Genomic DNA, 26627 nt, shown 5'->3' on the forward strand with positions numbered 1-26627 from the left:
TCTGCAGTCTTTCTCTGCTTCTGAACTCTATAATGAATGCATGTGTGTGACTCAGTGTTTCATCATGTTTATGCAGTCTGTCCTGCTTCTTACTCTGAGTGAAGCGGGGAGGGTTGTCGTTGACATCGGTGAGGGTGATGTTAACCACAGTGGTTCCAGTGAGCCCTCCTCTCTGTCCAGCCATGTCTTTGGCTTCGATCACCACCTGGTAGTGCTCCCTCTGCTCACGGTCCATGTCACCAGGGCCCAAGGCTGTCCGGATCACACCTGAACAGAAATAACATGCTTTTGTTTAAATTCTGCTCTTCGTTTTCATTTTCTTTTCACAATGCTTTGTCTTCACCGTCGGACTGCTTTCAACAGAATCCTACGTCATGCTAAACTTTGACAGCTTATAGAACAATCAGAGAATTTGCTGTTTACTATTTAAATACATTTTTTAAGTTGAGGCTAAGGATTTCTAAACAGGTGCATTTTGCTCTTCTTATTTTAGTGGGTGGTAGAGAGAATCTGCCATCTGATATATTTTTTTCAAATCAATACTCAGCTTGTTACACATGTTCTGCAGATAAAATCAGGGATATCTACAACAGCCTTCTGATAAATAATCTGATGAAATTGGAAAAAAAAAACACCTTAAATCTTTGTGTCTGGTTTTTGCAAACTCTTGTAAAAAAAATCTGTGGATTCATGTGCTGCAATAATTTCTTGACAAATAATAACAGCAGACTTATTGCTACTGCTTTTTATTTGACTGGGTGAGTAAAATTTGTTTTTGGAGACTTTTGATAATTTGAGCAATTTTTTGTCGCATATGGTTGGTGAATGACAAGTAAGTTCTAGTCCGATGAATTGCTCCCTCTCCTCAGAGAAGTATAATTCAGTATTCGATTTTCATTAAATCAAACTCTATTTTTAAAGAGTGCCAGGCATAAGGGGAGAAATGTTAGTTTTTTTAAACATTGCATTTTGAGAACAGAATAGTTGAAATGTTGAGAATTAAGTTGCAATATTATTTTGACTTTATTCTTAAAAGGTATTTATTCTCTTGCATTCTTGACATACAAAATCTCTTTTTTCCCTCCTTAAAAATTTTCCCTTTTCATCCTTAGATATTATTTATGATCAACAGTTTTTTGCAATGGCCATGACATGTATTTATATTCGGTGATGACCTCTCTTTACAGCAGTTTTTATTGGCAGTGGGGGGAGTGAGTCATTCCCGTACTGTGTTCAGATTGTCTTCACACACAGTGAAGTGACAGCAAACGTTGCAGAATGTGATCCAGTGTAATTTTATCTTTGATATCAGCCTCACCGTGTACTGTTTACTCTCAGCAGAGCTTGCAGTAACTTGATGTTAATGTGAACAGAGCATCTCACTGCTGCTGCTTCACATTAAAAACACTCAGTGCTCTTTGTAACAACCAACCAAATCGAGGCTCATCACCATTAGTTCTTGAGCCACAAGTTTGCCATTTGCTTCAGTATTCTTGTCCTTCATGTCCCACTTTGTGTCAGCATCCAGAGAACATGGTCTATCATTGCTTCTTAATCCATGTGAGCAGTAATCTGGTCATGGCCCTGACTCCTCTATTTGTTGGAAACAAACAGATGAGCAGAGAGATGGAGATTACTGTACTGATTATCTAAATGGATGGCTAACTTTTTTTTATTCACAGAGGAAGTACATAAGATCAAAAAAGAGCTGACCTGAGCTGTGTTTTTATTCTATGATAGCAGATTTGCTTTCTCAGTGTAGTGGGTACATAAATGTGCAGGGTGAAGGTGTGTTTTTACTTTTCAACAGTACCTCTTCTCAGCTTTTTATGCTGAAGAAAAACAGATGCATTGGCTTAAAAAATGAGATATGGAAATTCAACAAAGAAGAGCATCCTATTACTGCTACCTGAGACACTCTCGATTCACTACGTTTAACCAAATTAACTTCCGGTGTTGGTGCAGAGGTGGAGAATTTCCTCCACAGACGATCTGATAAAATCAATCTGATAAAATGAATATGGAGGAGTGCGATCCAAAAGTGGCACTAGTGAGAGAAAAGTGGAATTTAGTCAGCAGTCCAACTGGAAATGAGATACAGTATTAGAGTGTAGCTTCTTGTAGCTCCTGCTTAATGTAACTGTAGCTGGAGTTTTAATTCACTCCTTTTTTCTGCTTTGTCATGCTAGCAGAACAGCAAAGAAGTCTGATGCCTTTGTTATACACTGTTAAAGGAACAGTCTCACATTTAGGGATATGTTAATTTGCTGTCTTATCCAGAGTCAGATGGAAAGAATGACTGATATCAGTTTCATGTCTGTGTGTCCAGTATTGAGATTAATCTGTGGCTTGTTTAGCTTTGCTTTGCACGAAGGCTAGCTTAAAGGGACAGTTCGGGTTTTCTGAAGTGGGGTTGTATAATGTACTTATTGATAGTCAGTGTGTTACCGACAGTAGATGGTGGTCGATATGCCCCAGTTTGGAGAAGCAGCAGGAGTACCGGAGTAGGAAGTAATGTACTGCTGTGGACAGGGTGAGCAACAAAATGGATTTTAGCCACAGCATCAAAATATCAGTATCATTTTAAGTGTACGCTATATTTAGAATATTTTCACCACTTTACCTTGCTGTCAGACAGCCTTTTCTGACAGGAAACCACTGTTATATTAGACAAATATCATGCTCTGCAAACAAACCAGACTCAACTGGCAAAATCAGTCATTTTAGCTCACAGAACACTGGAGTTGCTGGTCTACTGCTGCCTTAATTTGTTAGTTTGTTATTGTTGTTTTACCTTTATTGTGATAACAAAGGTCAATTTGAATTAGGACTTTAAGCCACTGAAGTCATGCAATAACAAAAAAGCTAACTAATTGAGGGGTAGACCAGCAATTCTAGTGTTTTACAAGAGCAAATCTCTGAGTCTGGTGGCTTTCAAGTGAGTGACATAAATATAGCCTACACTTAAATTCATAGATTTTTTTAGGATTTTTGCTGCTGACCCTGTTCACAGCAGTACATAGCTGAGCTTCCTGCACCAGTACTCCTGCTGCTTCTCCAAGTGTGTGCGTGTCGACCCTCTACTGCAGGTAATGTAAGGAATACCTTAAAGGAACACCCTGACATTTCCCATAATGTCAGCCTGCTTTAATGCAAACTTCCTGCTGCTGTGTGTGAAATTATAGGCGCTGTAATAGCTCAATTTATGCATACAGTTTAATGTACATTTCCACAGCACTAATCCCATCAGTATAACAGTCACCACTCCACTGCTCTCACTTTCAGAAATGCTATATTTATGCACTAATTATTTCAGTTTTACTTTTCCATTAAAAGAAAATGCAATTAAGCTTCTGTCAATGTGACACTTCCTGCAGATTTTTCACAAAAGAGATAATAATGCCCTTTGAGCAGCTGGAAGGTTTTTAATGTGAAACCTCAGAGCAGGGAGGGCAGAGTGTCACTGATGGTGACTTAACAATTAGAAAAAAGCAAAATGATAGCAACTGGAAATAATTATTGAATGAAAACAGCATTTAAGTTAGCGAAGAGAGCGTGAGAGCAGCAGAGTGGTGACTGTGATGTTGTACTGATGGAATTAGTGCTGTGGAAATTAACATCATAGTAAATCAATACAGCAATCTCTTAAAATCAGGAAAGTGCTCAGTTTGCATTGACAGCAAAAAGGAACAAAAGTAAACTGAAACAGAACAGATAAAGGAACAGGGAGGCTTCTTAGTCAAATATGATATGTATATTTAAAGCATGGGATAGTTAAAGTATTATGAGCCTGTTGCACTCTACAGTGAAGGTAAATGCAATAGTAATTTACAGTATTTAATAGAAGATAATCCTTGATCAATCCCACGTTATTCATGTTATAATAATCATACGTTTTCCATCAAAGTCAGGTTTTGATGTGGATGTCTGGTCAGTGTTGGTGGTAAATATAGTCCAATGAAACAGTGAGTTCCTCAGTGTGTGATTTAATTACCGAGTCCTCCTGCTGTCAAATCTAACAACATGTCAGTCTTAACAGTCCATCTGATTTGTTCATGTTTTATAATGAAGCACAAATCATTTCCTAAATGTTTGTCCCAGTGCGTCTATATACTTTGAATTAAAAAGTTCTTCTCCTTCTACTTTAAGGCTTCATGCCTCTGATGTTTATGTCTGTCTGCATCATTATGTGACAGTTGTCTCAGATGTGTCCTGCTGCATCTGACTGCCTTTTGCTTCCTTGCTGCCTCCGACACAGGGACTGGGATTTAAAGGGTGATTCTGCCATACATACCTGTGTTTGGGTCCACGGAGAAGTACGGGTGTCCCTGGCTGATGCTGTAGACCAGTTTGGCACTGTTTCCGTACATACTGTCATCAGCATCTGTCGCTGTCACCTGGATGACCGAGGTACCTGAGAGACACAAATTGACATGACCATCACTGATAAACAGCTCAAGATCTGGCTCATTTCATTCAAATAAAATCATTAACATTATTTTGAAAGAATGATCCAAAGCGTCCAGTGACAGCTGTCCTTACCGATATCAGACCTCTCAGGGACACTGCCGGTGTAAACCTCTTTGCTGAACTGGGGCTCGTTGTCGTTGATGTCGTGGAGTTTGACGGTGAACTCGGTCTCCGGCTCCAGCTTTTGACCCGTCCGTTTGTTGACCACCGTGGCTTTGAGGATATAAAAAGCCTTCTCTTCACGATCCAGGCGGCGAGTGGCGTGCAGGTCGCCGTTGTTCTCGTCGATGACAAAGATGGTGCCGGCCCCCTCGCCGGACAGAACGTACTTGACTAAGCCATTGCCGTGGTCCTGGTCTGACTGGAGCTGCAGAGACACACACATGAAAGAGTCTAATTATCCTCTGAATGACAGTTACATAACACACTCCACTTTACACCTCAGTCCTGTTATAGTAACAGCTGTCTTTTATTATGGATATAAATCCACCTCTTAGTGTTCCCTGTATTTACACATCTAAACATGACTCAAATACAGACTGTACTGACTGGAAGAAAGATTTTGAATTTCCAACATTTCTGACTTTAAAATATGTCTCTGTGACATTCTAAGCCTAAAAAACAACTGAATGTTACTATAAGAGGCCAAAAGGTCAGAATCACTGAGCAGAGCTTAGAATGCTAAAATGTGTTGGATCTGAAAAAGCAGAGCAGAAATACACTACAATGAAACATTGTTTGCATTCAAGAACATCAAGTATCCAATATTTCTGACTTAGAGATGTGTCCTTTTGACATCCTGAGCCTGAAAACAAGTCTAATATAACTTTACAGGTCCAAAAGGTCCAAATCAGTGAAACGGGTTCAGAATGCCTTCGCCCTTGTTTGTTTCATTGTTCCGGCAACACAATATGTTCATTGTGAAATCTGTATATATTCTTTATTCATTTGGATTGAACACTGCCCATTCATTATTTACATTTACTAAATTATTACAAATGTATTCATTTTCTTTTCCCCACGCTTCTTATTCATGAGTTTGGAAATCTCTGAATTTTTGAGAATACAGACGTGACAATTAAATGAGTAACAACATGGGAGAAAAACATTACTCTATTGTTTAGATCACAAATAAAGAATTAAAATGACTTTATTATATTTAAAATTTTGGTATTAGCCCACTAAAACCTCCAGGAAGTCAAGGTGGATGGTTGGTTTGGTTTGTTGGTTTGGCTTGTTTCTACTGGAGTTAACAGTTTCTTGTACCCATGACCATAAACACATCCTATATTTGAACATTTGAACAGCATCGTCACATAAACATGTTTTTTTCTTGCATTTTTTTTTACCTTTCAGATCTTACAGTGTGTTGTTTACACTAAACCCTATTATTAATACTAATAACAGTGTGTTTTATTGTGGTTATGAATCCACCTCTCAGTGCTCCCTGTATTTACTCAGCTAAACACAAGTCAAATACAGACAGTACCGACAGGAAAACATATTTTTCTGTCCCTGTTCTGTTTGTTTCAGTTGTTCCTGCGACACAAAATATTCATTGCGAATGCTGTGTAATTCTTTTTATTTGTTTGGATTTAACACTGTCCATTTATTATTTACACTGACTAATTCATGACAAATTTATTAATTTTCTTCTTCTTAAATTTCTTATTCATGAGTTTGGAAAAGAAAGAAGAAAAATGTTATACTATATTTCATTGTAAGGCTTTTTTATTCCCTCAAAATTATGCCTTTATTCTGTTTAAAATCTTGGTTTCAGGACATCAAAACCTCGTGGAAGTTAAGGTGGATGGTTGGTTTCTTGTTTCTGCTGACAGTTAACATTAGTTACTTTTAATAATGACCCAGACCAACAATGAATTTATTCAATTTCTATGGCATTGTAAAATGAACTTGTTCTTTCTTGCATTTTTCTACCTTTCAAATCTTACAGTATATTGTTCACACCTCAGTCCTATTAAAATAACAACAGTGTGTAATTTTATGGATATGAATGCACCTCTCACTGTTTCCTGTATTTACTGAGTTTAACACGATACAAATACAGCAAGAGCTGGCTGGAAAAATATTTTCCTGTCCCTGTTTGTTTCAGTTGATCCTGCAACACAAAATGTTAATTGTGAAAGCTCTACAGTGTTCTTTAATTCATTTGGAATTAACTGTGCCCATTCATTATTTGCATTTACTAAATTTATTACCAATGTATTCATTTTCTTTTCCCCATGTTTCTTATTCATGAGTTCAGAAAAGTCTGAAAGTTTGAGACTAAAGACTCAAGATTTAATGAGTAAACAATATATGAGAAAAATGTTATACTATTTATATTATGGCTTTTTTTTATTCCCCCAACATGATGACTTTATTCTATTTTAAATCTTGGTTTTAGTCCACCAGAATGTCAAAGAAGTCAAAGTGGATCATAACCATATTTGATATTTCTATTGTCAATAGATGTCATTTGTATGACCCAAACCAACAATGAATTTACTCTATTTCTACAGCATCCTGACTTGTCTTTTTTCTTGATTTTTTTTTACCTTTCATTTTTTACAGTATATTGTTTACACCTCAACCCTATTATAGTAATGGCGGTGTGTTTAATTATAGATATAGATCCTCCTCTCAGTGTTCCCTGTATTCACTCTCTGTATTTACAGAGTCAAATACAGACTGTACTGACTGGAAAAATAATTCCCTGTCCCTGTTTGTTTCAACTATTTCTGCAGCACAAAATATTCATTGTGAATGCTGTATGATGTTCTTTTATTCATTTGAAATTAACTGTCCCCATGCATTATTTATATCTACTAATCTATTATATCCTTATTTATTTTTCACCCCATTTCCCTTTTACATGAGTATTGGGACCACTTTTGGGAAAATAAAGTCTGAGACATTCAAAAATAAAGTTATTAATATGAGAAAATGCTGATACAATTTACTCTACTTGACAATATATGACTATTGACTATGACTGTTGTCTATTAGAAGCAAAAGCAGGAGGACTGTGGGGTTGGTTTCTCTTTTCATACCGAGAGTTAACATTGGCAACTTTTAACCACGACCGCAATCATGTCCTAACTGTCTGGTGATATTCGGTATTTATTTTATTGTCAATAAATCCCATGTACAACCCCAACTAAAAAAGTACAACATATTATGAATGTACAGTTGAATTTTCTATTGCAGAAAAGTTACAAAGAATGTTTGTGTATTCTGTCAATTCTAGTTCTTAGAAAGAAATAAATTGGAATTGCCAGTGCAAACTTTTAAAAAATTGAAATCAGCCAAGGAAAGTGTAATCGGTGTAGCTCTGAAACCAAATAAAGAGTGTTTACAAAAGATAAAACAGCTACCCTGAGCAGCATTCTTCTTCCTCACTGGACTGAAATTAATCAAAGCACCAAGTTAATGAATGTATGTGAAGTAGCTCTGGACATTTTTCATTTCCTGTGCCAGTGAAGCACATGTAATTCTACATCTCTGTTAAAGCATAAAGACCAAACAAACACGGTGTTTGAGCCTTCAGTTTGTTTAAATTTAAACCGTCCAATAATAGCTTCAGTCTCTCTTGTGTTTATTGATGGTATGTGGATGTAGGGAGACGAGGATGGGCCGTGGTGACAGATTTATATAAGATAGAAGCAAAGAAGAATCACAAAAGAAAGACCAAGAGTCAGCTGGAGACTGAGGAACAAAACAAGAATCTTGTGAAGGCTGAAAATGAAGAGAGAGCAGCAGAAAGCCAGAGTTTGTGTTGTGCCTGAAGGAGTAAACATCTATCGGATCTGCTGTGAGATCTGCTGCTTTTACTCTCATACCTGCAGCAATAACCCGGCTCGCTCCCTCTCGCCTCTTGTCTTTGTCTGTATCTCTCGACCTCAAGTGGCTCGCTGTTCACCTTTCATCCCTTCATCCCTGCTTCACTCCTTCAGGCCAGGTGTTAGGGTGAAGCCTTTGATTATACGTGTGTGTGTGTGTGTGAGCGAGCCATTACAGCTGCTACTCTTCCCTCTACCTGTGGAAGGTGTGAGATACTGACCGCCAAAGCACCGCTTTGGATAGATTTAAGGGGGGTCTAATATTTTAGATTGAATAAAATATCTGATCCAAACCTGATTGATAAACTGTTATTTTACCTCTTATATCTAGGATATGATCCGACATGTACTGAAGAACTGGAGACTGCACTGGTTTCATATGGTTTCTTCCACTTAACCTGAACTCAGTCTAAATCTCTTTTTGATTAAATTACACAAACATATATACACTCTATGTTTCAAGGTCCTATCTTTATATTTCTGTCATTCTTGAGAATTGGGATAAAACTGTATTTAGAGGGGGTTTTGATTGTCACTCTTCAATTATGCTGGAAAATATATTTCAAAAGTTCAAACTTGTTGATTTTAAACCTTGTAACGGGTCAACGTCCTCATGATTACACTTCTTATTAAATGTGGACATCAACTCCTCTGACAGAGTTGACAGAATGATACATTTTTTCATTTCACAGCATAGTCATAGTGAGCAGCCATTTTATTTTTTAAAGTGTCTCAGAGTTCTCTTAATGTTAATCAAAATACACATTTTTAAAACATAATTCTTATTTAGCTTTGATTTAGAAGGGCTAAAGACCAATGCCTAAATAACGCTTTCTGTGTGTATGTGAGGATCCATGTGATGTACATGTTGTCATCAGAGGGTATATCCACACACTCTGTGAGGACATCCACGTACCACCAATTTGTTGTGAAAAATACATCTGAAAAATTCAAAACCAGTGTCTCTTTCCAAAATGACCTGCTTACTCAAGATAATCCACAGACTGTGTTGTGAGCAGTTTCATGTGGCAATTACTTTCTGTCTAATAGAGAGAAAGTAGTTCTGGTAGATTCTACTGCAGAGAGAAAGTAGTTCCTACATGAAACTGCTCACAACAAGGTGTCTGGGTTACCTTGAGTAATCTAGTCATGATTTCTGAAAAGAGACATTGCTACTAAGACTTTCAAATGTATTTTTTTGTGTGTGTGCTTTCAGCACCACAAGCCGAATGTAATTTAGTCCCATTACATGAAGGCAGACATACTTACAGTCAATCATCATCATCATCAATATTCATACAGATGCATAAACAGCACTGTAGGTAAGAGCAAACGTGCAGTTTTGATTTTGGGGTGAACTGTCCCTTTTAAAAGAGACCTCATAAGTGGTTAACATTGTGGCCTTCAAAACTCACTCTCCTGCTCATACCATGAGCCTTGATGGGAAACAAGAGTGCTGACTCACTGCCTCTTCTTCTTCCTCTTAGAAAAAATCTAAATCTGCAGACTTGGCCTGTTGGAGTTTTGCTGGGTTGTCAATGAGAGGATTTTCCTTTCAACTTAATATCTCTGTTCCCACAGAAGTCCTGTTCCTGAACAAAAAAAAAAGCCAAGTCCAAGGTCTGCTTAAGCTATTGATGTTATTACAATGCAGAACCCCTTTGAAATTTAGCTAAATTCAGCTCTGTCCAGAAGGAGTGCCGCTTCCACATATTTAATATGTCATCTGACCAAACACACTGAAGGTTTTGCCCTTCTTCACCTTCCTTGTCATTGATTTTTATTTGTTTTTGACACTGTTCTTCTGTTTAGGTTGATATTGATTTCAGCTGGTGTATATTAGGTGCCAGATAGATGGGTAACAATTGAAAAAGGGAAACCAAGGGTAAGTCAGAGGTCTCGGGCCACCACATGATGTCAGAACAGTTTTAGTACTCTTCTGGGATTCATTCCTTACCTCTGAATAGCTACCGGTATGTCCGATTTTTTTTCAGAGACATAAATAGTTGTGGTGTTGTCCTGACTGCTGTTTCTGCGGTTGAAAAAACAACCAAGCCAATCACAGCTTGGCAAATGCGATTAAGGCAAACTCATCTGCAAGTGCTACAGCCAGAAAGATATTGCCAGAAAAATGATCACTAAAATGGCAACAAGCACGGCTGAAATGTACGGTTTGTTGGGAGTTTAAATAGGCAAAAAAAAAAACCATTTAAATCTTTCCTGTTTTTTGATGGACTGCCTGTAGCAACCATCACTGCAGATTCTGTGTAATGTCTGAAAATTATGTTAGCAGGACAGAGGACCTGAACAAAAACAATTCAATCAGTCAATTTTGACATTTAGCCTCATCCCGAAAAATTGTCACTTGCAGCCATAATGGTCTGTATCATATTTTAAAATGTCATTAATTCTGCATTCATGTGTTGTTGGAATAATTGGACAAATGAGTCCCCCTCAAAAATATATATATATATATCACAACTACTTGTAAAGTCTGCAAAAATGTTGGTACACGACTTGCCAAGTTGTTGTCTACTGATGTCATGTACACAGAAACAAGCTAGTCTTCACCAACCCATCACCCAGATGCTAAAACAACCAATGCAACAACCACAACCCTAAACCTAGCCTGCCCTTTGTAGCGTCCATGTTGTTTCCACATTACGACTTCAAACTCATAAACACACCAAACTCAAAAGAATGACTTCAAAACTAAAGAAATGGGATGATCCACCAAGCAAGTGAATGCAACATATATTTATTCTTACTGATGTGGACCACAGGCGAACTCCCCTCCCACCCTCTTTACCTCTGCTACTCCCCAGTCACTACTGCTCCACTGTCAAAGAGCTTCTACAGCAGATTAAAACTGTACTTCCATAAAAAACTAGGGACTGAGAGACAGACTATAAAAGAACAGTCAAGATTAAGAGACTTGACAGCCTGTGATATTGTTATATTTAGTCCCAAGTATGATGGACAACACATCTCCACCTCCTCCCACTATAACATAATGAGGCCAAAATCTCCTGAACCCCTCTTTTTATATCATCAAATAAAACCAAACTGTTAAGAAAAATGAACAGCTGAACAAACATCAGCATGATTAGAACGACATAAAATGACAGAAACCATGTTAGATAATTTATAATCATTTATTTGACATGTATGTTGATGATTTGGTATGGCTCATGTCCTATCACAGTGTTTCCTTTAGCTTCTTGGCTTTGGGAGGGGGGGCGCCTGGACTGAAATGAGCGTGGTCCATCGTTGGGGTCCTTGCAGGACCCTCTTGTCAAAGGACCCCATTACCATGATTACAGAGCATTTGGACCTGAATAAACTGTTAACACTGATTTGTGTTCACATTTTTTATTTTAGCAATGGAACACTGTTTTTATTTATTTATTTATTTATTTATTTATTTATTCATTTATTTATTTATGCATCTATCCATCCATCCATCCATCCATCCATCAGGTGCAGTGTTATGGGTGGGCTAACAGGCCTGGGCCCACCCACTTCTACAACTGGCCCATCTTAAATGACTGGGAGAACATATATTTTCTTAACTTTTATTTTTAATTATTAAAATCAGCATTTTAATACGCCCTTAAGACAAAAAAGTTTCCATTTGACAAAAAGACAACATTTATTCGGCTATTATCACATGTGAGGTCTGGACCAATCACAGTGGGCCATAATTTGTCACACCAGATACGTTACGCTTGCACACGCACGTCACACTATGGTGATGACCGGTGTACTGAGGAAAGCTTATCATTGTTTTATTTTATACATGCAAATGCATTTTTCATCAAAACTAGAACGTCTATAAAATGTAGACAATACAGGAGGTAGAGCTGAATATTTCTGCCTGACTTGATTGTCTTCAGATTATCTTCACAGCACAGATAGTTAAGTTTATAAATGAACAGCGCATCGCAGCGCGCTCTCTCTCCTGTTAAAAGTCATTGTAGCTCACTCATTATTCTGATCACTTCGTTTCTCCCTCTCCTTACAATCAATTTAAAGAGTAATCCAGATCAAATGAAAATGCATTAAAAGGAATAAAATGACAGTTTTCTTAACGAACTGATATACTGATCTACTTGATCCATAGTGAAAACCTAGATAAGGAGATATCCTGTGCCATTTGAAATAAATATAAACTGCAGATTGAAACTGTTCAGAAGATTTTAAAAGTGTCATAATCAAATGGAAGTTCTCGTCGCCATCCACAGTATGATACCAGTGATTTTTATTAAAGTGAGATTACCAGCTGGAAACAGTGTTAACTTTTCTAATTAAAAGGCCCAACCAAAGTTACCGTGGCCCACCCAAAATTAAAATCCTGGCGCCGTGCCATCCATCCATCCATCCATCCAACCATCTTCATTAATCAATTCACTCACCAAGTTCACTCTTGTACAGCCATATGGAGTATCTACAGTCTGACAGCCATGCTGGATCAAAGCCAGACTGACGGTGGTGACCCGTCTGCAGCTTTTTACTGCGTGCTTTGGTGGGAGGGCTGAACAGGTGTGTTTGGGTCTAGTCGTGGCGACGTTAACAGGGGCAGGAGATCGGCAAGCGCTGCGGCTGCAGAGCTACCTGTGCTTCCTGCCTCGCCTCGTTTCAAAAACGCTGATATTTTTGCTTGGCAGGGCGAACAGCTGGGGAACCTCCAACTTGATTTCTGGGTGGGGGTCCTGTTGGCAGGGTCGGGGCATCTGTCGGGGGGGGGCGGGGCGCCCTCCCAAATAAACTATAAGGGAAACACTGTATCTGCTAACATAAAGGGGGCAGGTTTTACGATCTATACTGCAGCCAGCCACCAGGGGGCAATCAGGATGTGTTAGCCTCACTTTTGGAGAACTGTCATACTGTCCATGTTTATATATCTCAAAGGTCCGTAGTATGCATTAACACCAAACACGCTACACTACACTTCCCATAATGCAACATGATCGTGTTTTTTGTTTGACCCTGCCTGTCTGGTGAACAGCCAGGTCTTTCAACCCAACACCCACAGTTTGTAACACAGGTTTTCTGCTAAAAATGTGCCGTCTCCAAGCCCTGAGATAACCCTGATGATGACCCACTGGGATTTTTAAAATTTGTGTAGTTATCCTTTAAATGAAGAGGGATGGTTGTTAAAAGAATGACAATAATTGCAGCAGATTTTTAGCAGCAGTGGCTAAAAAGCGTTCTTCTCAGGCATTAAAATCCTGCGTGAATGGAGTGCTCTAATTGCATGTGTGAAACAAATAGTGGAATGCTGCACTAAACTGAATTAAAATGATTCCTCTAGTGGAGAATAATGATTTTAATAAAACTTTAGTCTCTGGTTAGGCTGGACATGATGTAGCAGTGGATGATGGATGATTCTGGGAACAACTAAACCACTCCAAACAAAATTTTGCACAACTCTGATGAGACTGGGGGGATAATTAGACTCTTCTACACTTGCACCACTTTTCAAAGACAGCAAAAAGCTACTTTTTTCCTCAGGGTCTTCCTGGCTCGCTGCTGATAACCCCCCACTTAAACACACAACACACACACACACACACACACACACACACACACACACACACACACACACTCACACACATAAAAGACAACATTGCAAATCAGCAGTGTGGAGGGATGGGTCACACTTCATCTGCCTGGTTCTGCCATATGAACAAGAGGAATTGTGTCAGTGAGGCCACACAGCGACACAAACAGATGCTGTGTGGTCTGCCTGTGTCACCGAGTCAAACGTATAGATAATCGTTTGTGTCTTCACAAACCACTGATGTGCAGTGAAAACATTTTGAGCCACTTTATTTCACGCAGCCCATTTTCTAGCTCCTCCTCTGCCGTTGCTGCTTTTTTCCTCCTTTACCTTTGAGAGGGATTATTTTGGAGAATTCTGAAGTTATTTTTTCCTCAGCCTGCGAGCCAGAGGAATTGTTGAGCAGATTGTTGAACAGATGCAGCGATAATGCAGCACAAATGAAGGGTGAGTGTCACATGAAAACTGTATGAGAATTCAACACATCAATGGCGATAATGGCAATCTCACTCAAAGTCAACTACATACTTTACCTTACTGTGCTTTCTCTCCTCGTTCTACCTCTAATTTCTTTATTTATTTTGGAGAAGCAGCAGGAGTACCAGTATGGGAAGCTAAACAACGTACAACGTATTTTAGACACCTGAACAAATCAACCTCAATTTAAGCGTGCACCATATTTTCACCACTTTCCTTGCTGTCATTTGCGATGGGAAACTGTCAAATGTCACTCTCTCCAAACCAACCAAACTCCATTGGCAAAAACCCTCATTATGAATCATATACCATGGAACAATAGTTATGCAAGTTAAAAAAAAAAGTCAAAGTTGATTTTTGGCTTCAGATGGGACATGAATCCTGGTCAAAGACCTGTTTGTTTGACCCCTCCATCCACCCCAACCCCTCCATACACAGACTTTCTCGCTCTTTATAGATGAACCGCTTTGTGTGTTCTGCTATCTATCTGCGCCACCATTGCTGTGGCGGCACACCGTGTCCGTCTGAAAGGCAAAGGCAAATTTGCATGACTAGAAATAAGACAAGAAATTTTTCAAGGTTTCAGTCAAAATGTTCACCCTTGTGAAATCTTGTGAGTCTGGGGTTTCCTTGCTAAACACTGTGTCTGAGTAACTGGACAATGTCAAACAGCAGCTCTCAGTAACTGATGAAGGTGCCTTTTAGAATACCGATATTATTATTATCAGTGAAGAGAGAAAACAAACCACCTCTGCCATATTTAAGTGATGCAGTACTGTGTAACATATATTAAAATAAAATATGAATTCTCATTTTTCATCAGGTATTCAAGATTTTCAGGAACACGGTTCCTTTCTGTGATTATTTTTGATCCACTATGACACACTGTGTTGCTCTGTATACTCAGTGAATCTCTGTAGAGTGTTTGTTCTCAGACAGCAGCACTCTTCATCAAGTAAAGCTTTGTGTATTTTACATTCCATTTTTTTTTACAAAGTTGAAATTTAACACAACTGTTGGAGCAGCTGAACTGCACGATTCTTCCTGACCTCCAACACATTGTTGTCAAAAGTAACATTACATAAAAAAATAATTACATAAAAAAACTGAGCGTAAAAGTAGGAAATTTTGAACTTCTTATGACGGCACACATTAATTCATACACACACTAGAGGGAAACACAGCAATGGCAGCTTGTTAACTTCCGGTACTTTGCTGGATTCATCTATACTAACGTCACCTGACTTTGGCGGCAGTATCATAGTTCAAAGCATCTGGGTGATGACTCCAGCTGCCGTGTTTGATTTGGGAGTGAGAACAGACCTGATTATTTATATCCCTGTATCTGATTGTCTGCAGTGGCACTGGTTTCCTCAGAATCCAGCCAATCTCAGGTCATTTCAAGTCAAAGCCTGTGTCAGTGTTTGCGTACCAACTGAGTTACCTCAACAGGCGAGGATGAACTCAGTTTGGTTTCTGGCTGTGTGGACTCCGCTGTATTTACAGTTCCGCTCTGCTGACTTTAGCTTCTCCATCTGATCACCAGTAAAGCAAGACAAGTATTTCTAGGGCCTTTACTTGATCGCAGTCTGTGGAAGCTGACAGAAAATGAGGACCATCCTTATCTGATCAGAGTGCTCACAGGAGCATAATCAGTTTTCTAAAAGCAAGAGGGGCGTTCAATCAATGTGGATAAAGGAAAGTCGGGCTTATTTTGATAAGTCTGGCTAATTTAAGAGAGAGATCCATGCCATGACTGTGGCTTACAGGAATCCCTGCTCAGTAATCATGGTAACTACTTCTGCTGAACTAGCCTGCTCTGTAGCGGGCTAAATGTCAAGCCTAATTAAGCTGCGTTAAAGAATTCCTGACGGGCGGAAACAGAACCTCAAAAGACAGTTCCAACAAGTGTCTTTTTGTGCTTTCATCACGTCTTTCCATGTGGGAACACAAGTTAAGACCTTCTTCTATGTGGCCAAGCATGAATTTACATCTTTACTTTACTGGATCATATTATCTTGTAACCTTCACTTTGTTAATTGTGACAATACTGGCCTTTTTTGTGATGACCCCTTTATGTTATTCATATAGTTTGATCGGCAGTTTTTCTTCCACCGCTGAGAAGAAAACTACTCATTTTAGTTAATTCAGTTAACTCAAGGCAGTCTTTTTCACTTAAGCCCAGATTTCATTATCGGCCTTGATGGAATACGTAGGATAATAAGGACTATACACATATACTTGAGCAGTACATCAGAACTACATATTAACACACAAGACACCAAATATTTAAATCATCATCAACAACTGACACATGACGGGTTAACTCACACTTAAAACACAACAGTTATCATCTCTGACAACAGACATCAGACCAGTGCAGCAGATGTTAGTCAGACTAATTCATGACAACATTAGATTTTTAAATAAGTTTGCCATCAATGTGATAAAGCAGCTTGATTTGTCAGATATTTACAGTTATTTGGTAGAACAACCAAACACAGATGATCCAATACGGTCATTTTGTTTCTCAATTGAGAAATGTACTATATCATGATATATCCTGATATATTCTGATGATACATATTCTCAACAGCTTGCCATCTGTTCAAGGTTATCCTGGTCTGACAATGTGCAGGCAACATTTCATATAAAACCACAGCAATATTGAACTGGGGTGAGTCGATCCCAAAATATCAATACTTCCAATACTACGGTTTGTTTATGAAGATTGATTCTGTCGTCAATAGGATTGATACCAAAGAAGGGATCAGCTTCAGTTTCTCTCTTCTACATTATACGGTTTGTGTCTCATCGAAGAGCTGAACTGTCTGTGCAAACAATGTTCAGTTGTATAGTGCGTGTGCTCTTTGCTTCTCGGCCGCTGTCTGTGTCTGCGTGCACTCAAACAACACACGCGTCCTGCCACGCAGCGCCGCGGTGCGCTACCCTGACCAGTTTAATCCGACACGACGTGATAGGTGAACAAAAGAGGAGCTTCGTTTGGAGATATTTCACAGCTGTGAATGAAAACATGTTGTAAGAAGGCTGTTCACTACAAATTTGTTCAAAAGCATAAAAAAAACATGAGACAGAGAACTTGGAGCTGCGACATTAAAAAAAAATGGAAGAAGAAGAGGAGGAGGAGGAGGAGGGAATGCCACAGCATCCAGACTCCCTACACAGAAACAGAACTGACTGTCAGGGTCTTTGTCACAGAGGCTCAAGCAGGAATATTCAGGTACATAATAGTTACATTATTATTTCTGTAAAAGTGTATTTTTAGCACTGAATGTACTTGCCCATTAATTGTTGTTACTTCAGCCCAGTTCAGACCAGTTACTGTAAATATATATTCAGAGATTCAAATAATAAATTCAGCTCTCTGAGACATATTATCTAAATTAGCCTGATTATTTTATTAGAATAAAAAAAATAACATATAAAATATGAAATGCTTAAATATAATCTGTTAGTGTAAGGATTCCTATATTTAGGCAGATTTAGCCCATCGAAGATGCATTCACGTCATAAATAACAACACACTGCTCTCAACTCAATGAAAGTACATAAGACACCTCTAATATTAAAAAGTATCTGTATTGATATCAGGGATTCTGGCCCTGAATTATATGTTATCAGATTGAAATCAAATTTTGTGGTATTGCAAACCAAATTGCAGAAGCTACCATTTTTTAATGAAGTACAACATGTAACAGAACAGGGTTATCATCAGGTTGGGAGGATTACATTAAGAATGTATTCTGATACAGTTACTAATTACCTGTTTAAAAAATTAGTCAGTAATGTAAACCAAGTATCTCAATATTAAAGTAATGTAACTTACTTTCCACTACTTTCGGATTACCTCAATATAAAATATGGTGAAAATGTTCAACTTAATGAAGTGTTTTTGTGTCATTTTCAACATCAGTTGTTGATTATTTTATCAATTAGTTGTTTGGCCCATAAAATGTCAGAAAATGTTGATCAAACCTTCAGCTGACGTCCTAAAATGTCTTGTTTAGTCCACAACTCAAAAATATTCAGAAACCAGAAAACATTCACATTTAAGAAGCTGACATCACATTCTGGACATTTGTTCATAAAAACTGACTTTAACAATTGATTGTTAAAAAAAAGTAGATGCAGATTCATTTAATTGTTGATTAATAATAGATTAATAATTGCAGCTCTAAGTCTTTTGTGTTTGCTGTTAGGTTTATTAGTTTGTCCAGCTGTTCCTTCCTTTGTTGTGTGCAATTTATTGATTAACTGATTGATCTAAAGACAAAAAACTGAGAAGTTTCCACCTAGTGAAGCATAGAGGCCATGATAATGAATTGTGTGTGCACTGTGCATGGTAGGATATCCTTCTTTACTTTAAAATTGTAATACTGCAAATAATCCCCATTTTTAATTAATGTATGTGCAATCTTAGTATTCTGTATCTGTAACTAATGGATTACAGTTACCTTTTTTGTATCCAGATTACATAGTCATTATATGTAATCTGTTACTCACCAAGCCTGATTATAATGAAACACTGTGGTGCTGCAGAGATGCCCTGGTCTACTAATTCTGTTGTCCAGATGTAAGAAAACATGTTTGTTTGCTATAGACAAACATGTCACATCATTATGACTTTAAGATTTTTTTTCAGTGAAAATTGATAATTTGATGCAAAAATGATCATTCACACTAATAATGAATCATATTGCAACAGAAATATCTGTCAAAATAATCATAACATGATTTATTTTACTATATTGTGTAGCCCTAATTAAGCACATCACACCAAGACTATTTCATTTATTATTTAATAAGTGAAACATCAAATAACATCAGAATTTACTGTATTATTTCTGTATGTAATATTCTGCTTTAAGTGAGAGTCAGACATTGAGGAATCTATCCTAAATGTTGTTTCCATCTGGCTGTGGACAGAAAGTCAGCTCAGGTCTTTACTTTTCTTCCTCGAGTCGACCTGCAGTGTTTCACCTCCTCACACAGTATAGTTTCTCTTTCTGCTGCCCCTCACCTCTCCTCTCCTTACTGCTCACTTCTTGCTCTCTTGTTTCTTTTCTGTTGTTCTTTTGTTCTACCTGTCCTCCTCTTCCCAAGTTTTCTTTTAACAACACCTTTTCTGTGCATATTCTGCACATTAGAAAAACCTACATTTGCTTCCCTTCCCTTCCTTCTCTCCCTCCCTCCTCACTCTCTGCCCTTCTTTCCCTCCCTCCCTCCCTCCTTTTGATCCTTGCTGCCTTTTCTCTCCAGCAGTGTTCAGTCTGATTTGATCTGTCAGTCTGCAGGGCTGCAACACCTCCGTGCTTTCACCTAACACGAGCTGACGAAGCCCGCGGACATTTCACCACAGCGCATTTCCAGAGCCGAGTATGCTTTCTGGAGTCCTTATGTGTCCCGGATCACTGTCTCCACTACCATATCTCCACCATACTGCTGTCTCCTAGAGTTTTTCACAGCCACCTTCATGCTGACAGTGCTACCACATGTATTAGGTACCACACAAAGACTTCCTCTGCTCATTGCTGTTTCTAACTTTTATTTAAAAACCCTGCAGCAGTGGCTCTGACTGTGGTGGTGAGATTCAGAGATCCAGGGTTACACTCACTTGGCATTTTTGTGTAATCTGTGGATTGCATGATGACCAATGAACTATATTTATATGTTAAAAGGACAGTTCAGATTATTTGAAGTGTGGTTGTATGAGGTACTTATCCACAGTCAGTGTATTACCAACAGTAGATGGAGGTCAGCACACGTCCTGTTTGGAGAGGCAGCAGGAGTACTGGTGTAGGAAGCTAAGCAATGTACTGCTGTGGACAGGGTCAGCAACAAAGTGTATTTTAGACACCTGAAAAAAAATTATATCAGGTCAAGTATAGCCTATATTTAGAATAATTTCACTACCTTGCTGTCAGACAGCTTTTTCTGGCAGGAAACCACTGTCATATAAGCCAAATATCTCTTTCTTTAAAGCTACCAGACTTAATTGACAAAAACAGTAATTTTAGCTCACAGAACACAGCAGTGTTTGGTCTACAGTGGCTTCAATCTGTTTATTTGTTTGTGTTATTGTGTGACTTTGGTCTTTCAAACTGTTAGTTTAAACTCACCAAAGCTGACACAATAAGTAACAGATGGAGGCAGTGGTAGTCCTGCAGCTCTTGGGTTCTGTGAGGTAAAATTACTGATTTTGTCAGTGGAGTCTGGTAGCTTTGGAAAGAGTGATGTTAGGCTTATATATCTGAGGTTCCTTGTCAGAAAAAGCTGTTAGTCAGCAAGGATAAATGGTGAAAATATTCTACACTTAAACTAATGATGATTTTAGGTGTCTAGTGTATGTTTTGCTGCTGATCCTGTCCACAGCAGTACATTGCTCAGCCTCCTCCACCAGTTCTCCTGCTGCTTCTCTAAACATCTACCAGCCATCTACTGTAGGTAACACACTGACTGTGGATAAGTACCTCATACAACCACACTTGATAAATAGACATAAACTACATAAAAATAGTTTAAAATCCAAGTGGTCAACTCAATAAGATCTTATTAAATACTAAAAAGTCAAGTTTCATTACATTTGCAGGAAGGGGCAGGGGAAGGGTTATGATGAGGTGTGTTAGGGATTATTATTATTATTATAGAGTTTGAGTAGACAGTAGAAATGTCTTTCACACTTGTTTCTAGTTGAAGAGAAATTAAATAGGAAAAAAAAACTAACATTAATATTATTTGTAACAAAACTGTTAAGTCACTGGAGATCATCAGCAAACTTTCATAAATGTGTCTATGTTTATTTACTTTATATTACTATTCCATGATTTATCCCTATTTGATTAATGGTAATATTGTAAAATAAATAAATACCCCTCCAGTCTTCATAAACTTTATTTGCTACCAGATTGGCAGCAGTATTTTCTGACAGTATATGGCATGAACATTTATTAGATATGTATGTTTATATATAAATGTTCTTACCTCTCCTCTTTTTTTTACCATCATTGTTTAGCATTTTCTTTAAATTTAATTCCTAATAATACTCAACAGGATGATTTTCTTAAGTTTCCTTTTCAGATATTGTAATTCACATATATATATATATGAAAGGCCAAAGTATGTTATTAAGAGCTTGTTATATCACATTTAATTTATGATGTCTAATCATGAATGTCTTTTTCTCTGATTTGTTTTTCATGTTTTTTTTTTTTTGTTTTTAATGGGATGTTGTTTGCTGATCACTTAGTTTTTCTGCTCATTCTGTGTGCCTCTTGTTATTTATTTTTGTTCTATCTTAGATTGATCTTTATTTATATTTTATTAATGTTTGCTTTCCATTTTAAAGGGACAGATCACCCCAAAATCAAAAATACATATTTTACTTCTGGCCTGTAGTGCTATTTATCCATCTGTTCTGTTTTCTGTCAGCCTGACCAGAAGTACAAATTTACATCAGATATGCACTTGACTTCTGGAATGATATACAAGACAGTGATGTCAGTAAAATATGTAAATGCTCTATTTTTATCAGAAATCACAAATGTCTGGATGCACTATTTAGGAAACTGTGATCTGATTTGGCACAGGTACTGTCTGTCTGTACATAGTCAGTGGAAGCTGAAGAAGGAAGTCAGTGTGTGTAACTTCAGGGTTTGATCGTCTCACTGTTACCACAAGGTTCAAACTGTTTTATCTATTAGAGGTCATCAAATAACAACAAAGACTAAAATGATTTTTGTTTAATCTAGGACCATGATCCATGTCCAAGATCATGTGAAATGTCTTATTTTGTCTGACTGAAACCCAAACATATTCTTGTTAATGTGATAATAAATGAAGAAAAGCTTGAAATCTCTATATTTGAGAAGCTGAAAACAGCATTTTCTCTATGAAACAATACGAACAACAAACAAATGATGGTGATGATGAAATTTCTTATCAGTAGTCTAATAGTTTAATTATTTTTTACCACTTGCCCGGTCTGACGAGTGAGTTGCCAGATTGTACTTCAATATAGTTCAATATAATTATTACTAATAGAAAATACATAGAACACTACAAAATAATAGACTGGAATCATCTTTTAAATTTTAAATGACCATAGCTGACTCTGCACTTGAATGCACCACACACAGGCACAAATCTCCTCTTTTCCAAACACTACTGTGGTTTGGCTCGTGCACATGGAGCTGGATTGGAGAACGATGAACTCAGTTTAGGCCTGGAGTTGTTTGTTGTTTGCTGTTCTTTCATGGAAAAGCCTGATGTGGAGCAGAATGCATGTGAAGGTAGGCCTGATGTTTGCTGTGTAAGTGAACATGAATAAACGGGATAAATACTGTGAATGAGACGACTCTTAAAGGTCTGCACTCGGTGGTATCAGGAATAAAAACATGGCTGCAATGTTTGCCTAACCATACTGCTGCCCTGCTAAACACATCCCGTCCCTGCTAATCTGTCTCTAAACCATATTGTTGTCACCAGAGCATATCTGAAACACCCAGCAGCCCCCCTGCAGTGAAGGCAACACCCTAGCAGGGAAGAAAAGTCTGCTGACTCTGTCTTGCTTCTCTCTGTGTTTACCTCAATCATGGCGAACTCTTGTTTGTTTCAAAGCTTACTTTGTTTTGTACTGTCAGACAGGAGGCTTCATACAGAGCAGCACAATACCTCCCGGCATCTGGCTACTGATCAAACAGCAGAGCTCCAACTATCATCACGCTGCACCGTGTGCTAACTTCACTAATAGGCCTACGAGTGAGCAGCTCCTCTTGATATTAAACACAGCAGCCAGTTAGACAGAAAATCCCTGCATAACCTTCCTATCTGTTCACAAGGTAAGTGAACATTATACACCTGATTACTGATGCAATAATACATCAGCAAGAAGCAGCTTTCATGTACAGCTTCACTAATGGCCTCACTTATGAATGAATGGATGAAACCTGTCTTGGCCCTGAGTGTCTTCAACGAGACTGATTGTGCATGTGTAGAATGTGTTTTTTCCTTTGTATAATTTCTATAAGGTAAAGTGTGCTGATTGTATTAACTTCCAGTTACAGCCCGACTGATACTGGTGTTTTCTACATGAAGCTTGAATTTTTAGAATTATGTATATACATATGTACATAAAATGCTGCCTATAAAACCAAAAAATAAGAACAATCTATATTATCTTTGGTACAAAAATAAATAAATAAAGAGAAAAAATTGGAGGAAGTCAATGTGTGCAGTGGAGCAAACTACAAAACTACTGAAGTGGTACGACTTACTGTTGTCTTGGGCCACCGACTGCCGTCTGCTGTTCCCAGCAGTGGCCTGGATTCTAGGCTGGCGTGTAAACTTGCATCTCATCAGTAACAATGTTGTCTGTCCCACAATGGCTTACCTCACATGCCCACCAAACATGTATAAAAATGACATAGTCACTTTTAGCTTTTGTAGGGCAAAACATTTCCAAACTTCAATACAAACACAAGGAGGAACTTAGTTCCACAGACTTCTAACGTCCCTGAAGATTTATGCCTCAAGTTACATGTTATTCAGTTCCTGCAGTGGAACAGACACCTGTGGACTAAAGGGTAGGGAATTCAGCTCTCTTGGTGCCCACAAAACACGATGTCTTCCTAAGAGACAAAACAAAAAAAAGTGCCCTCTAAAATGTCTTTCTAGTAGGGATGTGTGTGATTAGCTGAGCATACGTTTAAATGTTGCCACCCTCACTAGTTGACACCAGAAATACTAGTCAGTTAAACTATCAATATTTTATTCATGCACAACGCTAATTAACTGTTGCCTCTAAGATCTTATGCAGCTGCTCACCACTAGTTGGGGCTGTGGCCCCATCAGATGCAGCCCATCTCACCATACACCATAAGCACATATGCCCTGATGGCACCAGGCAACCCAGGATGTTTATGTTAACCTGCAAGCAGAGCAGCTGCTGCTGCTAGCACTACTAACGTTAGCCACGCTGTGTAGCAGGCTGGCAGCTAACGTCAGCTCCAACACTGTGATCCTCTTTGGTCTGAAAAGTTGAAGCATTTAGTGAGTTGTTATGTTTTGTAGGCTAATCTGTAATGTTTGTATTGCACAGTGCAAAGTGGCACACATTTCAGTGGCATTTAAAATACAATGTAGTGATTGTAGACTGTGATTAACAGCTTAAAATAGCTCTTGATTGTTTTGGACAGTGTTTAAGATTATCAATCAATAAATTATGCTCAGTTTTGTTTTCTGAATGTGCTGTTAGACTAGTCAGCCTGTCTAAATTAAATTTTGCGTTTAATCGACAGGGAAATTGGTCACCAGGAACATCCCTATCTTCTAGTGGACAAAACATGGTAATGTGCCCTCTAAAGTGCCCTTCCAGCAGACAAAGTATGCTGCCCTACATAGTAAAATCGTTTTCTAAAATTACTTCTATGTGCTCCTTCAATAGTTAAACAGTTCCCTACCTGTTTTTACTACAAAGTTGTAGTAGTTGCTGTACAACAAAACAATCTAAATGAGTCTTGGAACCAGTTCATTTATTTTTCTCACCCTTCAGACAGTGTGAGTTTATATGAACAGTGAAGGAGACACACTAGAATGTACATTTACATACCCATGTATATACAACATACAATATAGTGTGCATAACAATGAGAGGCTGAGGAGAGAGACAGAGCTTTGGTAAGAGGTATGAAATAGGTGCTGCTGACATGAACACACCCACCACAGGAGTGATTACATATGTACAGATGTCTGTGCATGTGAGGTGAGAACCCTCTCCACCTGCCTGATATATTCACTTCACATTGCACATTCTGTCTCTGTGCCTATCCTGCCATTTCCTCGCTGTCAGCTTCTCAGCCTCCCTGTCCTGACTATGTACTGCACGGCGCCGTCGCTGGGCCACAAACACACCATCACCAACACAAGTCTTTACAGTATGGAGGAGCAGAAATATCACACTGTAACTGTTTGAGATATTCCATTATTGTGACAGTCTGAGGAAACAGAGCTGTGGCGGCGGAGCAGCAGCTACAGGACTCTGACGCACATCCAAAGTTGCCTAAAATACACGTTCTACAGTTCTGCTGTGCTGTGTGTTCAGCACTCTGTGCTGGTATTGGGAGCTAAAGTTAAGGAGCTGTGTATAAGTTTTTACGGGATTATAACTTATAGCTTTTACAATAGCACCACTAGGAGGCACCAGAGTTATAAATTCCGGATTTATGCACAAAATGCACTGAGGTGAAGGGGACACTGATTCATTGTGTTTGGCAATGTAGTAAGATAAAATCTTTTTGGGAGGAGGTTAAAAAAGCAACGGAAAAGATTCTTGCAAAAGATATTCCATTAGATCCTGGGTTTTTTATTTTAGGGTTGTACGCAGAACACCACAAGTATGCCAAAAGTGAACGAATAATGATAGATTTATGTCTCCTGCATGCTAAAAGATCGATTGCAGTGTTTTGGAAGAAGACTAACGGACCAAGTATCACATATTGGGTTAGGTAAATGTAAACAACTTTTCCATTAGAAAAGTGACGTATATAATACGAAGGAAGCAGGATATGTTTGAAAAAGTGTGGGGACCATTAACTGTTTTTGTCAAAAATATGGATTTACTAGATGATGAAGAGGAGGACTGAATACTACCTGAAGTAAACCTCGCAACAAGATTATCTGTTTAATTACAGGAAGACTATGATGGACTTTGAATTTTAAGACAACTGGAGGACTGTGTATATGTATTTAGGATGTATATGTATGTATATGTATGTATATATGTGGGTGTATATATGTATATATATATATTTTATTTTATTTTTTTCTCCTTCCTTCTCTCTCTCTTTTCTATAAAAAAAAAGTACCTGAGAGACTGAACCAGCACGGCTGATTTTTATTGCTTGTGAATTCACCTTTCCATTTGAAAGACATTTGAAAGTGCATTATTTCTTCTGTCTGAAGTTACAACTAACTAACAACTAATGGTGTGTTTTTGTGTGCAAATCTTCATATGTAAACTAAAGTTAAACCTAGATGATGCACTATTTTTATTTGGCACTGATCATCAGCAGTGATTGATTCATTATGCTTGCAGGCACAGAAGTCACGGGCAAAATGGGTAAAGAGTGATTAACTTTAGCATAAATTCATATTAATAAAGGCTTCAATTTAGGAAAGAAGGACAAACAGGACTGATGAGTGTCTTTCCAACTAATCAGGGGAAGTTTCTGTGAGACCATATGGGACTGTTTGAGCGC

The 26627-nt window shown here is 38.2% G+C and overlaps 1 protein-coding gene across 1 annotated transcript in view; it reads right to left on the reverse strand.

The window, feature by feature from the left end:
• LOC146318417 (cadherin-6-like) overlaps positions 1-26627 on the reverse strand; it is a 125860-nt gene that overhangs the window by 53441 nt on the left and 45792 nt on the right. The window contains exons 3-5 of the mRNA XM_084732442.1: positions 4543-4837; positions 4295-4414; positions 94-267 (exon numbers count right to left, since the gene is read on the reverse strand). Coding sequence (XP_084588568.1) covers positions 94-267; positions 4295-4414; positions 4543-4837 — 589 coding nt within the window. The remainder of the gene's footprint in view (positions 1-93; positions 268-4294; positions 4415-4542; positions 4838-26627) is intronic.

This window comes from Lutjanus erythropterus, chromosome 12 (assembly GCF_056507025.1).
Source record: "Lutjanus erythropterus isolate fLutEry1 chromosome 12, fLutEry1.hap2, whole genome shotgun sequence".
Lineage (NCBI taxonomy): Eukaryota > Metazoa > Chordata > Actinopteri > Lutjaniformes > Lutjanidae > Lutjanus > Lutjanus erythropterus.